Source organism: Salvia splendens, chromosome 8 (genome assembly GCF_004379255.2).
Source record: "Salvia splendens isolate huo1 chromosome 8, SspV2, whole genome shotgun sequence".
Lineage (NCBI taxonomy): Eukaryota > Viridiplantae > Streptophyta > Magnoliopsida > Lamiales > Lamiaceae > Salvia > Salvia splendens.
In genome coordinates, this window is record NC_056039.1 from 10,521,040 (window position 1) to 10,537,771 (window position 16,732).

At 38.2% G+C, this 16,732-nt stretch overlaps 1 protein-coding gene across 1 annotated transcript; it reads right to left on the bottom strand.

Moving 5' to 3' along the window:
- Positions 1-6,328: 6,328 nt before the first annotated feature.
- LOC121743175 (probable serine/threonine protein kinase IRE) lies at positions 6,329-14,181 on the bottom strand. Its single transcript, XM_042136403.1, has 17 exons — positions 13,721-14,181; positions 13,400-13,467; positions 13,142-13,318; positions 11,745-13,016; positions 10,986-11,158; positions 10,180-10,429; positions 9,962-10,054; positions 9,726-9,866; positions 9,538-9,630; positions 8,755-8,950; positions 8,586-8,671; positions 8,002-8,090; positions 7,671-7,722; positions 7,540-7,596; positions 7,285-7,452; positions 7,135-7,215; positions 6,329-6,714 (listed from the first exon to the last, which is right to left on the bottom strand). The coding sequence occupies exons 1-17, from the start codon at positions 14,067-14,069 to the stop codon at positions 6,652-6,654; spliced, it is 3,408 nt and encodes a 1,135-aa protein (XP_041992337.1). The 5' UTR covers positions 14,070-14,181; the 3' UTR covers positions 6,329-6,651.
- Between the last annotated feature and the right edge of the window lie 2,551 nt (positions 14,182-16,732).

Sequence of the window (16,732 nt, forward strand, 5' to 3'; positions counted from 1 at the left end):
TACTTCACTCTTGTTTACAAAACACATCACTCTTTGCTTGGTAAACAAGTCTCCTCAAATTGCGTTTTGTGAGGGCTGTGGAACCCAACACTTTCGATGTGGTTTACATTAATTGTTAAGTAAACCAGTCATATGAGCTTATGCAGGAGCTTCTTTGTTCTCATGAATTCGTGTGTGCTAGTGTTTTAATTATTTTAGGTAAAGCATGCATGCAAGAAGAACATGCGATGATAAATTTATAAATTCACTGTAGATCAAGTGATCAACTTTATAAGAAAGTTTCTGAAATTGATCACCCGAACTTTGTGCATGGTAACCTTAATTCATTGGCACTGGGTAGCTTGATATAGCTTTTAATTGAATCAACTCGCAAGATCTCACTGTTGTTTAGTGCTAAGCTCCAGTCTAAACAGTCATCCAAACCACAAAGAGGTTGTTTCCTACCATACCTTTATTGTCTAATGACATCATTTTACATCACTCTTACTCAGGTTTTACTTCACTCTTGTTCATAAAACACATCACTCTTACTCAGGTTTTACTTCACTCTTGTTCACAAAACACATCACTCTTACTCAGATTTTACTTCACTCTTGTTCACAAAACACATCACTCTTACTCAGATTTTACTTCACTCTTGTTCACAAAACACATCACTCTTACTCAGATTTTACTTCACTTTTGTTCACAAAACACATCACTCTTACTCAGATTTTACTTCACTCTTGTTCACAAAACACATCACTCTTACTCAGATTTTACTTCACTCTTGTTCACAAAACACATCACTCGTAGCATGACTTTACTTCACTCTTGTTTACAAAACACATCACTCTTATTGTGATTTTACTTCACTCTTGTTTACAAAACACATCACTCTTATAGTATAAACAACAACAACAAAATAAGTAATGAAATCAATATAATAATAACATCAAAATTGGTAAGAACTTACGGGCAATATGATTTGGAGAAAATGACAATTTTATACTACTTATCCTAATTAACATCAAATGCACAGTATGAATATCTAATAGTGTGATACACACTGTTAGAAGTCACACATAAAAATGTCGAATGAATATTACAAACCGAAAAAGAATTTCAAAAACCCCAAACACAGCAATTCAACTGATCCAAACCCCCAAACACCGCAAATCAATATATATTACATACACACTCCGCCATAGCCTAGAAAGGAAAATAAAAACTCAGGTCCTGAGCGCCGCGCCGACAACGAACGAAGCTATGGCTACGGCGACGGCAACGGCGAGCGACGGAAGCCAGCACCGGTGCGGGACCTTCCTGCGCGGCTGAGCTACCGATGAGAGCGAAGACGGTTTCGGCAACCGCCATTGTCGCCACCAAAACTCTCTTCTGCGACACCGCCAACTGCGACGAGAAGAGGAGAAGAGAGAAGAAGAGAAGAAGACGCGACACAGTTTGAATTCAATTTTCAAAATTGGATTTAATTCGCTGTGCAATGACCAAAATACCCCTGACTTGTTATTATGGAGTAAATTTGTGATTGAGGGAGCTAATATCTCATTAAATTCGAAAATTAATATTAGCCCTTGATTTTTTTGATCTTGTGGCTATGATTTGTTCTCTAGTTATTTGCTTAAGGAGTGTTTGTCATACACCCCTTAACCAAATAACTAGAGAACAAATCATAGCCACAAGATTAAGAAATCAAGGGCTAGTATTAATACAAGTAATTTTAGAATTTAGAATTTAAAGGAGAAATCAGTTCTCTCAATCACAAATTTACTCCACAATAACAAGGCAGGGTATAATGGTCATTGCATAGCCAAATTTAGATAGGTGAAGGTCGAGGAGATCTCCGCCACTCGCCGGAGGAGGTGGATGGGAGACCGAAGGGGATTTCCTGAACGAAGGCGGATCGGTGTCGGATCTGGAGACGGAAGGGGATTTCCTGGTCTTGAAGAGCTTGTGGATTTTGGCGAGCTTCATGGCGGAGTAATCGGTGTTGGTGATGGGTTTAAACAAATCATATCTATCTGTTCTAGGAGGAGGGCATTCAGGAAGAGAGATCCAAGCAGGATGTATAACTCAATTGGGCTCCAAAATCAGCCGCCACACATAAGAAGAGAGGGAGGGCAGATTCAGGTTGAGGAATCCACGCTGCTACACATTCAACGCAGAACTCACATCGTCACATATCACAATGGAGAGAATTTTCTTAGACAATGGTCGAAGATTCATTTCAACGCTGCTACTGTTCGGGAAGAATTTTATTGCTGCAATTCAGTAACCATGGATAGTTGCAAGGACAAACACTCATTTATTTGTTTTTTTTAAATCATTCGAACTCACTGCTTTGCAAATTAGTTTCTTTCTTAGGGAAATCAACTACTGTTATTACTTGCACTGGATTTTAGTTTATTGCTTTTAGTTTGAGCTGTCTTTCTCTCTCGACGAGTGCTATGGAGTCAACTTGTTAATGTATGATTTACTATCCAAGCGTATTTAGTTATTCACGTTATTTAAGTAGTTAGATTTATAGATGGTTTGTTTCCAAGCTTAAGACTCAGATATGAATTTATTATACCTATTGGTCAAGTAAAATCAGAATAAGACAAGTAAAATCAGAATAAGAGTGATGTGTTTTGTGAACAAGAGTGAAGTAAACTCATAATAAGAGTGCTGTGTTTTGTGAACAAGAGTGAAGTAAACTCAGAATAAGAGTGATGTGTTTTGTGAACAAGAGTGAAGTAAAATCAAAGTAAGAGTGATGTGGCTTGTGAACAAGAGTGAAGTAAAATCACAGTAAGAGTGATGTGTCTTGTGAACAAGAGTGAAGTAAAATCAGAATAAGAGTGACGTGTTTTGTGAACAATAGTGAAGTAAAATCAGAATAATAGTGATGTGTTTTGTGAACAAGAGTGAAGTAAACTCAGAATAAGAGTGATGTGCTTTGTGAACAAGAGTGAAGTAAAATGAGAATAAGAGTGACGTGTTTTGTGAACAAGAGTGAAGTAAAATCAGAATAAGAGTGACGTGTTTTGTGAACAAGAGTGAAGTAAAATCAGAATAAGAGTGAATTAAAATTATGTTATAGTGATGTGTTTTGTAAACAACAATGAAGTAAAATAATACTAAGGGTGATGTATTTTGTTAACAAGAGTGAAGTAAACTCATGCTAATAGTGATGTGTTTTGTTAACAAGAGTGAAGTAAAATCATGCTAAGTGTGATGTGTGTTGTAAACAAGAGTGAAGTAAAATCATGCTAAGAGTGATGTGTTTTGTAAACAATAGTGAAGTAAAACCATGCTAAGAGTGATGTGTTTTGTAAATAAGAGTGAATTAAAATCATGCTAAGAGTGATGTTTTTGTAAACAAGAGTGAAGTAAATTAATGCTAAGAGTGATGTTTTTTGTAAACAATAGTGAAGTAAATTCATGCTAAGAGTGATGTGTTTTGTAAACAAGAGTGAAGTAAAATCATGCTAAGCGTGATATGGAAATTTATCCATATTTTTATAGAGTTATCCCAAATTTAAGATCATTCAAAATTTCCAAAATATTAAGCTTATTCAAAAATCAAACATGCATAGCTACACATCCAATTCTCCACAATTATAGCGTCCTTATTTACACCTTTATAGTATGTAATTTCTAATTAAGTCCATCAATAATGCCAATAAAAACCCTTGACTATATTTCTAATTTAGTCACTTTAACTTTATGTACATTAAAAAAAATTCAAGACTACAAAGAGGAAAACGAAGTTCACCTCCTGTACAATTTCTTCGAAAATCAAGAAGCTGCCTTTCCCACATTTACAATACATTAACGATTACAAATCAAACAATTTAAATGTGAAAGTGAAAATTGATCAATTCTTATGCTTTGATGTGCATCAACTGATGATTGCAACGTATATATACACTCACACTCATTTGCATCAACTGATGATTGCAACACAGAATCACTAAAACTCACTCCGACTAATTCATCAAAAATGCGCCGCCCTTTCCTCCTCGTCGACGCCATTATCCTCCTCTCTACCACCATCACCACTACATCCGCCTTCAACATCACCATCCTCCTCGGGCGGTTCCCCGGTTTGAGCAATTCAACTAGCTGCTCTCCAGCACCCATGTCGCCGAGCAAGTGAACAGCCGCCGCACCATCACGGTCCTCGGCCTCCCAACGACCGCATCGAAACCCTGATGCAGCTCCCCGAGGACGTCCAGAAGAGCATCGAAGGAGATTTGGTAGTAGATTTGGAAGGAGAATCCAGCTCAAATTCCTCCTCCTCGTTGGCCAGACACTCCGCCACGGTGCCCCTGCACCCCGATCTAACCGCTGGCATCACCCACCCCGTTTCCCCCGGTGGAGGAGGGCGTCGCCATGCAATTTTTATTAATAGAACAGCTCTTCAAGGATGATCCTCGCAGTAACTTTTCTTCCGCTGCCAGCCCTCCCAACAATCCAGAAAATGCCATAGTCGCATGGCCTCACAAGTCACACCTCCAACTAGCTTTTTCTTAATGCCACTAATCTCATCGGAGATTCCAACCATCTCTACTCCGAAATCCCTAATTGACGAAAAATCTGATGTGATTTTAAATTTCATAATGTAATTGTCAAATATACCCTTAGCCTATTTTGTATTATTAAAATAAATAATATTTGTTCCATTAAGATGTGTGGCTGAGATTTGTTCTCTAGTTATACACTTAAGATTAGTTATATCTTGATCACTAACCTCTATATATATATATATATATATATAACTAATCTTAAGTGTATAACTAGAGAACAAATCTCAGCCACACATCTTAATGGAACAAATATTATTTATTTTAATAATACAAAATAGGCTAAGGGTATATTTGACAATTACATTATGAAATTTAAAATCACATCAGATTTTTCGTCAATTAGGGATTTCGGAGTAGAGATGGTTGGAATCTCCGATGAGATTAGTGGCATTAAGAAAAAGCTAGTTGGAGGTGTGACTTGTGAGGCCATGCGACTATGGCATTTTCTGGATTGTTGGGAGGGCTGGCAGCGGAAGAAAAGTTACTGCGAGGATCATCCTTGAAGAGCTGGTATGAAATCACAATTCTAATAATTTCATACATCTCTCGTACCTCTACTCGAACAAATTAAATTATATTGCCTTTTTGAACTATCATTCATTTTACAAAATTAAATAACACATATAAACAATAAAATAATTTCATAATCATAAAAGTTACAAGCATAAAATTTAAAAATAATATCCTAGAATTAAAATTTAAAGATTACTTCCATTGGAATATTTTGGTAAGCCCATGGACTTGAAGACGGCCATGGACTTGTTCTACATGTGTAAGCCCAATGACTTGTGACCTCCTGAAATTCATGAGGTGGGCATTGAATTGTGAACTCGCTTGCGATCCCGAGCTAGAATCACATAGGTTATCTTGTCAATCAGCCACAATGTTTTCTTCTTCAATTATCATGTTATACAGTATAATACATGTGTACAGACATGAAAGATGCACAACTGATATTGCAAACGTGTCGAATCTTTGACTACTGTCCAACATGCTTGAAGCACTCCGAAGGCACGTTCCACACCTTTCATTGCCACCTCCTTCATTTGAGCAAACAACATCCTCTTCAACTTGATCGGACATATGATCGATTTCACCAAGGCCAGCCACCGTGGATAAATCCAATCTACCAAGTAATAGCCCATTATATATTCTATGCCAAATAATGCAAGATAAATCCCGATGATGTGGATAAGTCGAAGTAAGATCAGAGAAAGAGAAATAAATTAGAGAGGATGGATAAAGTAGAATAATACTAAATTGAGAGAAAATTTTCATTCGTGGTATAGAAACTAATTTTGGTTGACTAATAATAGTAGAAAGATGAGACTTATTTTTCTTTTGGACAGAGGGAGTTTATATTGACCGCAAAAGAATACCTATCAGCACGTATCTTGTAGTAAAGCTTAAGGATTTCACCCTCGGTTACACTACTTTGTTGTTTGAATTTGTTTCTAGCTTAGGTAGGGTTAGCCTAAGTTTCGAGGTCTCTCTCCTAACTACAGTAGTTAAAATAGCACGCTTTGTATGAAGATATGCTTGCCGCATAATGAAACATCACTGCACTCACTGTCTGCACTTCATTATGCAACATCACTTCACTGTCTTCAGCAGATTTCATGTCTTCCACTACTTTCTTTCAGCTAGAAGCCCTTTTTAAGTTCATTCCCAATTTTGCCATATGTAGTAAAAGATACCAACACTTTTAGTCCTTTACTTAATTTAAGCACGGTATTGCCTATGTACACCAAAGGAAATTCAACTGCTCCAATTATATAAATATAAAAAGATCTTCGATTAACAAATGGAGTTAGAATCATTAAGAACATTCTCTACCCCTAAACTAATGTGTGTACGTATATATACAGTTAGAAATTTAGTTCAACTAAGAGGCAAGCTGTCCCTACAATTCTTCATCCGCATTCTAATATGTCCAGCTTGTTAACAGTGTGCTTGAGTAAGTCTTACATGTGAAACGTGTCACCTGGCATCCAAGTCTGTTTTAGCAACTTATCATCCTCACTGCAACAACAGCAGCCGACTCTGCCCATACCAATCTCTTGGAATGAATGGTTGCTGCTCAGCCTGACTCTTTGTTCTTTGTTACCAAATCATAGTTAATCGAGGCTAGCTGCGACAAGTTCTGATGAAGAAGACACAAAGTTATATGAGGGCACAAGGAAACCAAAATGCATGCAACAGAAACACAGGATAAAGTTGATCTATCATGTACTAATTGCTAAGATGAGTGATACGAGTATATCTTCGGAAATATCTCCCATATCTTTATTATTATATTATCATATCTTTTCCATATAATTGTTATCTTATTCACCAAGTTAGGTTATTCATAGGAGTATTATAAATAGGACCTATTGTTATTCTCATTAGGCAATCAATGAAATCATAATTATTGTCTTTTATCTTTATTTAGTTTTTCCATTTATAATTTCCGATTGTCGACAGAGCACGGTTTCTCTGCGACTTTCTTTATCTTTTTCACTTGATAAGGGTCTTTCCCTTATCAATTGGTGCTTTCATTACCCTTATCAATGAGTCGCACCTTAAACGAAAAATTGCTGAAAGAGTACTTCATTTCAAGAGCCGGAGCACCAAAATCAGCTAAATTTCCACATTCATCTCCCTGAACAAGACAATGTTAAGGTCATTGAACGCAGAGGTGATCTCTTAAATCATTTCAGTAAAAACTTACATCTTCATCCTGTAGATATGAGCTGCTGCTGCAGGATCCACTGCCCGTATCTGTCATGTCATCACAATCACTACCTCCATTAGCCGCATTTTCCTCTTCCAGATTCCATATATAACGACTCATAAAATAACTTGTGTCGTGTAAATCAGCCGAAGGTATAAATGCAGCCTGCATCACGATTCAAGTCAAGAAAAATCAGAATATGGTCTTTAAGTAGTGCTAGGGCTGGGGGGAAGGGGGTTAAGAAAGCAATACCTTCTGCCTTGCAAGAGTGCCCCAATTAATATCTTTAAAAAAGGAATGCCTCTTAACCTGACGATGAAAGAGTAACACATCAATTTCCATCTTCTTTATGATAAATTTCAACCGATTAACTTACTAAATACCTCTGCAGCTCCAGTTGAACCTAGTCTCTGAACTGGGTTTTCTATCAACAATCTGAAAAGAAGTATAAAAGACTACATAATTTACAAGTAAAAGGCCAAACTACAATCAATGTGTCTATTTGTTAATATATTATATGTATTACGTCCCACATGACATAGCCTAGCTTAGTCTCTTGTACTATATATATATGGCCTATGTTTACTAATGAAATGCACACTACTAGTTTTTCCACTATGTCTCTATATTTTACCGTTCTACACTATTATTTTAATGAAACTGAACACACAAAAATGAAGTATTCCATGTATCAAATGTCGAAATAGAACTTACTTGTTAAGAAGATCATAAGCTTCAAAACTCAACTCTTCTGGTACCTTAGGCCACGTGATGTCCCTATTAATGATATTGTTGAAAATTTGCTGCATCAGACAGAAGACCTATCAATAATGCCACTGATCTACAAGTCCTCAATAAGTTAAAGTGAACTCGACTATCAAACATTTCAATTGCAATAAGGCATGAACATCTACTCAATATGAAAATTGTATGATTTCTGTACACCGACTACCATTGAGTTCTAGTTTGATAGTTGGAAAATGATCATGATAAGCGTAGAGATAATAGTATAAACGTAGGTTTCAACAAAATCAAATAAGGTAGTACAACTTAATACACTATGCCAGTCAATTCTCGGTTTGATATGCATACGCAGTGCGGACAAATTGTTGAGAACCGAAAGGTAAATGATATTTTATTCTCACGATGTCAAGCTTGCAGCTAGAGAGCATTCATCAAGCTTGCCGAGATTATAGATGCAAAAGCTTAGGCATCAATAAGAAGAGATGTAAAGTATATATGTGCCTGAATTATCTACAGATGATCAGTAGTTATAATATAACAGACAGATAGCATACCTGTGGATGTTCTGCATTAAAAGGTGGAAGACCTACTAGGAGCTCAAAGAGGATGACTCCCACAGACCACCAATCAGCTGTTGCACCTGAAAGGTGCATGACAGAAAAATGAAATACAAGAATGTAGTTAGGAATGAATTCATTATAAAAAAATGTTTAGAACTCAAACCATGTCCCATGCCCAGAAGTATCTCTGGTGCCAAATAGTCAGGAGTGCCAACAACTGAATGTTTTTTCCTCTGTTCTCTTTTCTGTGATGAGTGTGCTGCATTTTTGGGTTTATCATCTCCAAGAAAAGCAGAAGGTCCAGATAAGTCCTCAGTGCTATTAATGAGACCAACTTTAGATAACCCAAAATCTGTCAACTGTCATAGTAGGAAACAAATTTAAGAATGCATAACATAGGTATATCCATTGAAATGCAAACTCAACATCATGAATGCTTCAGGAACAATAAGATTATGAACAAGTTTGCTCATCTACATAGATTCCTCTCATGCTAAGTCACCTTAATCCACCCAACAAATGTTTTCACCATCATGAGCCAAAACCTAAAATATTATTTTTAATAACAAATGTACATGAATTATGGGTCAAATTAACTATTACATCAAAAAGATGCTCCATATCCAGTTATGCATGACTGCAAAGAACGCAAAATATAGTTTGTTATGCTGAACTTCCCCACTTAGCATCTTTAAGAAAAAGAATAAAACTATTCTTCTCTATAGCTTCAATCTACTTCTTTTACACAGCTCATGCAAACAAAAGGTGATGGTTTCGTTGCATGAAGTGAAAACACTCAGCAGAAACAACTCTAATCATTGAGAGAAGCTTGTGGAAATTAAATATGCACATGGAGAGTATCAATTTTCACCCAAAAATCTGACATCGAACTTCAGAGATCAGCATATCATGCTTACTGTGTGTACAAATACACTTAAATATTGACCTTGATGTGACCATCGGGACCTATCAAGAGGTTATCTGGCTTCAAATCTCTATGAATAACATTTAAGGAGTGCAGATACTCCAAAGCAAGCACCTGAAAGTTTCAATTGCAGAGATGTGAATTTATTAAGTTAACATCAGTACATACATGAATCCATGAGATAAGATAGAAGTAACTGAGATTCTTACTACTTCTGCAATATATACTCGTGCAATATCTTCCTCCAAGCAACCTAGATTTCTTAGCAATGAGAAAAGATCTCCTCCATTTAAGTACTCCATCACAAGATAAAGATTTTCCCTACATGTGAAAGAATAGAAAAATCGGACCTGTTCATCGTTAGATTATACTGCATTAGTAAGTTTTTCAGAATACTATTAATCTAAGAAATAATGGCACAATCTTGAAACTTCAAACTGCTCACCACAAAAGGATTGCGAACGGATATTAAAATATCCCTTTCAGCTAAGATACTTTCCACTGCATTTTTGCGGATCATGTCAGCCTTCTTCAAAACCTGTAAGATAATGCTAAAACTTAAAACTAGAGTTTTTCAGAAGGAAACTAGATAAGAAAATTTAAGAAACTATTCTACAAGACAACAACCCTGGCCATTTGACATTTTCTTGCATGGAATCTGACCTTTATTGCAAATAAGTCACCAGTTGCCCTTTTTCTTGCCAGAAAAACTCTTCCAAAAGCACCCCTGCTTATAGGTTTAATTATTTCAAAATCCTCAATGGATGTTCGATCCTTGGTGCATGGATTAATTGGGCTTGCACGTAAACTACGTGATGTCTCTTCTTCTGTTGAGCTATCCTCATCTGCCATAGTATTTTGTAGGAATGCCTTTTCATCATCAATCTGCCCACAGAGGGATACATATTTCTCCCTGAAGAGTTCATAATCAGCCAAATGGAGGCATCATTGAAATAATTAACAGATCTGAAAAATATTAAATAAATCTGGCATGCACATATCTAAGTTTTCGTTTTACTCTTCTTAGAGTTAGATTTCTTATAAATGTTATATCCTTAAGCCCCTCTGCTAGTTGTAAAACATGAAGATTATATTCAAGCATTTTCAATATATACTTATGCATGGAAAGTTGTCTTCGTTTTTTACATATGTTCTTTTAAATGAAGATAGGTTTACATGTTTTTAGGTAATCAGCAACCTTGATAGTTGGTGTGGAAGGTTCATATGCTACACTTGATTATAACTCAGTATTAACTTTTACTATAACGTAGATGACTTCTTTCTTTCTAGCTCCAAGTTTGACCAAGCTACATTTCATAGCCAGAATGCAGATTACTAAAGTTGAAAAGTTATTTCTATATAACCACGTGTCAAGGCGCTTATAGTTAATGGTCCTAAATATGCTGTCTCAGATTCATGCATATACGATAAGACATGAATAAGCTCCATTATTAGAAATAGTAACTCACTGTATTAGTTTCTCAATGCGCCTCCCAAATGTCTCAACAACAAGTGCATCCACTTTCCTATCATGAATGACATATTTGAGGTCATCCAATTTGTCAAGCATGAACTCCAGCGTACTGTAGTCAGTCTTGTTAACATTTACTACAGATCTAGCAAGATCCAGCAGCTTACGTATCTGTCATACAAGTTGATGGTGCAATAAGTTATTCCAAAAATATGAATCCTGAAGATCTATTGCATGAATAAGTTTTTCTCTAATCTGTTCCTGGCTAGGCTTCATAATTGGATTAGATAATTAAAAACCAAAGTCTCACAGAAAGTGGGTGAAAACTGTGGCACACATTTCTTAAATGCTTTGGTTGAGCAAGGACGCTGTGAGAATGCAATCAGATGAGTTTCAAAAATAAATTGTCTGTTAGTTAAAGCTCTTTTATTAATGTTATTCTTCTAATATTCTCGGGCAAAGCTCAATAATGAGCATAGTTCAAGAAAAAATTGGGTATTCCTGTGTAAGGGTGAATCACAGACAATTATGAGGAACTCTTACGTTCTCATTGACAAAAACTAACTCTGCAGGCTAAGTTTAGATAAAAAGCCGAAAAGTGACAACTTCATTTAGGAGATTCTAGTGATGGATCTCCATGGTCGCATAGAGAGTATGTTATAAAGCAGTACCATATACATCAAGAATATGATGGGGGATATGTAGCAGAATTTTTCTAGCATGTTGCAGAGAATGCATAATGTATCATAAATTTCACCTGCTGATAACTCTCTAGTTCAGATATTGTTCTACGCCCACTGAGAAGAACCTCAATCTGAGTCATTCTGGGAGTTACTAAAGGAGAACGAGGGGTTAAGCTCCCAGCGGATAATGCTTTCTTGCTTTGATCTGGTGTTAGTGGTCGTGCATCACATGACATGTTTGGTGAAATGTTAAGATCATCCACAGTAAAAGAGCTTTCTACCACATTAAGGTAATCCATCATGTCATCAGGACAGTGGCAAGACACTCTGTTCACTTTTGGTGACAAACCATCCAAGTCTTCTTGTGAACATGATGCAGACTCTCTCATAATTTCAGGACTTCCAAATCCTTTTGGACTCCACGACTCGAGAACTTTTTCAAGAGTTTCAGAAACTCTTTCAAGACGTTCATTTGCTGTTAAACCCTTTAAGTCACATCTATCAGCAATAGTGCAAATTCTTGAGTGCTGCTCAACATGGACAGTAGGTATTTCAACTTCACATATTCGACAGATCAGAGAATCCTCATATGCCATCTGGTGATGGTCCCAAACTCCCCAACCCACTCCTTGTGATTTCAAGGTTTCTGCAGCTTGTTCTACCTGAGGGACTACTGCCGTTTCTGTATTTTTAAGATCGTTTGTTTCCTTTATAGGTTGCAATTCTTTTGGGTTATCCTTGCTAGGAGACTCACCGCGTCCTCTCCTATTCATTTCAGCAATAGATGGAAGCTTTTTCCAGGATGCCATCCTAAAGCTTCCTGGAGATGAAACAACACTCTTTGCAGTGCTAACTTCTTCGGTTGCACTGTTTAGATCGGGTTGTTTCTGTCCTATCACCTTATAACATTGCTTCTCTAGACTTCCTTTGATACCCGTTGATGACGCACGAAGGCGCTCGGGGTATACACCAAGGTCACTGAGCTGGTGTGTAGTTACATAATCGTCATCATAACCAATTTCTTTTTGGAAATGAACAAGCCGAGTGCAACGAGAAAGGATAAATAAGAGGCGTGTATGCACTTGCTTCAGTGAACCTGTAGGTAACTCTTGACGCCGATCATCCAAAATCTGTACAATGCCCTCGCACTTTATCCAAAACTCATCAGGAGACATCTTTGAACATTGGCTGGCTATAACAAGCAAATCTTCGAAACATTTGCAATCCGGATGAGATCGTGAAGTCTTCTCAAGTACACCAACCAAATCTCCAGCAAAAATGCCCAAGTCAGCATCAACTTCAACTTTCAATTTGTCAAATTTTACTCGTATCATTACCATGATTTCCTGGTACAAGTTAAGTTAATCCATCCAAGTTAGATGAATTATTCAAAATGAGCCAGTCAGGATGAAAGAGATGAAACTATGTTCTCACAAGCAGAAAGATGAGGCTACATGTGAACTTAACATACTTCCATGCGACCGAGGGTGCGAGATTTCCAAAATGGAAGTGGTCGGACACCTTTGGAGTCAAGCTCATGTGAGAAGCTCTTAATGTCTGGTGCTCTTTTCTTACGGCCGCTAGTTAAGCGCAGAATCGCCTGGAAGCGTGGAGACTGCATCTCCTTGGCAAAAGCTGCATGATAACCCTACAATCGAAAAATCAATAAATACTTTAAATAATATGAACAAGAATTGAACTAAAGCCAAAAAAATGTGGAAACTGTTACCTCTAGCCCAGATCTTCTAGGGGATAGGACTTTTAGTGATTTTGAATGACTCCAATGAACCCTTTTGCCTACAATGGGAAGCTACATTAGGAATGATAACACTCAACCTGTTATATTTCAACATGAATTTGAACTTATTAAACAGCACATAGTGAAGGAACTATGAATTAAAGTTACATGAGCCTCAATGTTCAATTCTAATGGCGTGGGGTCAAAATGTTACCAATATCTGTTCACCATTATTTTCAATCCTAAACTAAAATTATTATGTACATTCCTCACAATTACATATACAGATTCAGGGGAATCCAAAAAACTGACCTCGCTCCATAGAAGTGGCGGCCGATTGTTGAGCGTCACCGGATAGTTTTGGCCTGGGGTCGTCAACATCATTCCCTGGGCCCTCCAAATCCTCGAAATTCTGAGGCGCGCCGAGGGCAATAACCTGATCGAGAGGCAGAGGCGCGGAGCGTGTCCTGATCTGATTGAGGCCTAGCATGGAGGGGCCAATGAGGTTGGAATCGACGGCGTCCGGGTCGTCAACGGCCCCAAAATCAAAACCCTCGTCTCCATCGCCAAAGGTTTTCTGCCTGGAGGGGATCGGAGGGATCTTCTTCAGCTTGGAAATGGACGGCGGGGGATTGTCGGAGTCGCTGGGGGGCGTCGACATGTGCACAGATTATGATCTGGATTGCATCGGCATATTAGAGAGATGGAGTTATGGGTTGGGATAATGGCGGATTGGGAGCTCCGGATTTTCGCGGGAAAGAGGGGAAGACATCTACGTGCGTTCAAATCAGTTATATTTCTATAAAAAGCTACGCGTACAATATCTTCTTCAGATTTCACGTCTATTAACAAATACGAGTACTCCCACAACACGGTGGATGACTACTCATCCAAATATTATTCATTTTGGTTAAAATTAAATTTTGAGTTTTGATAGTCACATTCATCGTAAAGCCTCAATTTTTGTTAACTTGGTAATAATGTTATGATTACATAGTCCAAAGTCGAAACCATAATCCGGAAATTTATAATCTCAACTATGAACCAAGTAAATTCATTTGAGCAGAGAATTAAGTAATTAACAGTATCTTTTGAATATGAATAATACTACTACTTGCTTGTCATATTAATAAATTGCCATATTTATGAGTGAAACTAATCATAATTCGTAAAAGAAAAATATGAGAAAGTTGATCAAAATTCTTAGGGCTTGTTCGGTGTTTTTTAAATGGGATGTCCTACATAAATCTGCTTTAGAATTGATATTGTAGGACCCACCAAATTGGTGCACATAGCTGTAATTCGGTGTTTTAGATATGGGTTAGCATTTACCACCACAAATATGGCATTATTTTAAATGTAATTATTGAAAGACTGGATGTGCCCCTAAAAGTGTTCTTCGTTTCCATGGCGGCGGACTCGTTGGTTTCGGAGAGCTGGAGCGAGGCCGTTATGCAGCTCGACTGCGAGCCCGGGCTCATCGACAAGCTCAGAGATTATGGCGCCGCCGCCGCCTCAGTGAGATTGTGGTGGTTGTGATCCATCCATGTTTTGAGGCATGTGGCGATTTCCTCTTCTGAGATTTGAGGGATTTGGTGCTGGTAGAAGTCGTAGTTGGAAAAGTAGTGGTTTTGGTGGGTGTAAAAGTCCATTTCTTGGTGGGCTGCGGCGGCGCCGAGGAAGTCTTCGAGTTTGGGTGGAGGTGGTCGGGATTGGGAGAGGGCTTCCATGAGGCAGAGGGAGCCGTCGGATTTGAGGGGCATCACGGAGAGGGGGGCGTGGAAGTTGGCGCCGGCGAAGTTGGAGAGGTAGAAGTTGTTGTTTTGTGGGGCGGAAGAGGAGGGGTTTGCGGCGGCGGCGGCCTCCATTTTCATGTGGGGGGAGAGGGAGAAGCCAAGCCAGTTGCTGATATCTGCAGCGGCAGTGGTGGTGCCGTCGTTGATGTCTTTCATGTTTCACTCTCTCTCTCACTAGAAAAAGCTTCTCTTCTTGTTTTGATGTTTATCACAAAACTGGAGGGGTGATTTCGTAAAAGTTTGCTCAATCCTGGGAGTGCTTCCCAATGCAAGATCAAATCTTACCTCCTTTGTAAGAAATGATTTTTGGCAAAAACATGGAGGAACAGTGCGGGCCGTCTCTTTCTAGTCGGGCTCCATTGAAATTACCCAAAAACACTGAATGCCCATAATTCGCTGGAAATGAGCTCATTTCTCCCTATTTCTAAAACATTGAACACGCCCTTAGTCTCAGAATGTGTTACTAACCACGAAAAAGCCTCCCACATGTTGACTACTTTCGGCCCCTAGATCTGACACCTGACAAAGCTTCGCATACTCGATACTTCTACCATCAAATCAACAACAATCGAGAACTTCATGTTATCCACGAGAGACTTTTCATCGGAACTAGGCTGAACCTATCGATCACACCATCACCCAGCCTAATATTTATGTCATTTTGACCCATGGCGCTCTTAACGATGGTAATCGAGAGAGTTGAAAGAATTATGCATTGGAAGCTATTGGAATTGGAAGAAGAGATTGTTTTTCTTATTGCTTGTATGTAAAATCCCTCGATTCTCTCCCTTTAAGTAGGGAAGAGGTACAATGTAATTTAGGTATCAAATCACCTATTTTAGGACAATGTAATACAAATTAAATTTGATATCAATTTGACATCTTCTTCCTCTAATGTCGCATCTTCTTTTGGTAATTGCTTAAGTTTGATATGTTTGACACACCCCCTCAAGTTGAGCAACGGTATCTCCGATGCTTAACTTGCCCAATACTTCCTTGAACACTTTTGGATGAACAGCTTTGGTTAGTATGTCTGCCAGTTGTTCTTCCGACCGGACAAACGGGAATTGAACAATGCCTCCTTCTAGTTTTTCTTTAATAAAATGCCGATCAACTTCTACATGCTTGGTTCCGTCGTGTTGTACCGGGTTTTCTGAGATGCTGATGGCGGCCTTATTGTCGCAGAATAACTGACTCTTCCGAGTAGGTGGGAAGCCGATTTCTGTGAGTAACCTTCTTAACCATAGAATTTCCATGAGTCCACTTTTCATCCCTCGGAACTCAGCCTCAGCGCTGGATAGAGCTACAACTTTTTGTTTCTTGCTCCTCCAAGTGACCAAGTTTCCCCCAATGAAAGTAAAGTAGCCTCCTGTAGATTTTCTATCCACAGGGTTGCTTGCCCAGTCGGCATCGGTGTATCCATCAATCTCCAAATCATATTTCCTTGCTAGGAAAACTCCATATCCCACAGTACCTTTCAAGTATCGCACGATTCTCAATGCTGCATCCATGTGATTAGCTTGAGGTT

Excerpts from the sequence above, each read along its gene's own strand:
- LOC121743175 (XM_042136403.1), bottom strand. The coding sequence starts at position 14,069 with ATGTCGACGCCCCCCAGCGACTCCGACAATCCCCCGCCGTCCATTTCC. Across the intron at positions 11,159-11,744 it reads AACTAGAGAGTTATCAGCAG|ATACGTAAGCTGCTGGATCT; the intron begins GTGAAATTTATG and ends CTTGTATGACAG. Across the intron at positions 7,216-7,284 it reads CATATCTACAGGATGAAGAT|GGAGATGAATGTGGAAATTT; the intron begins GTAAGTTTTTAC and ends TGTCTTGTTCAG.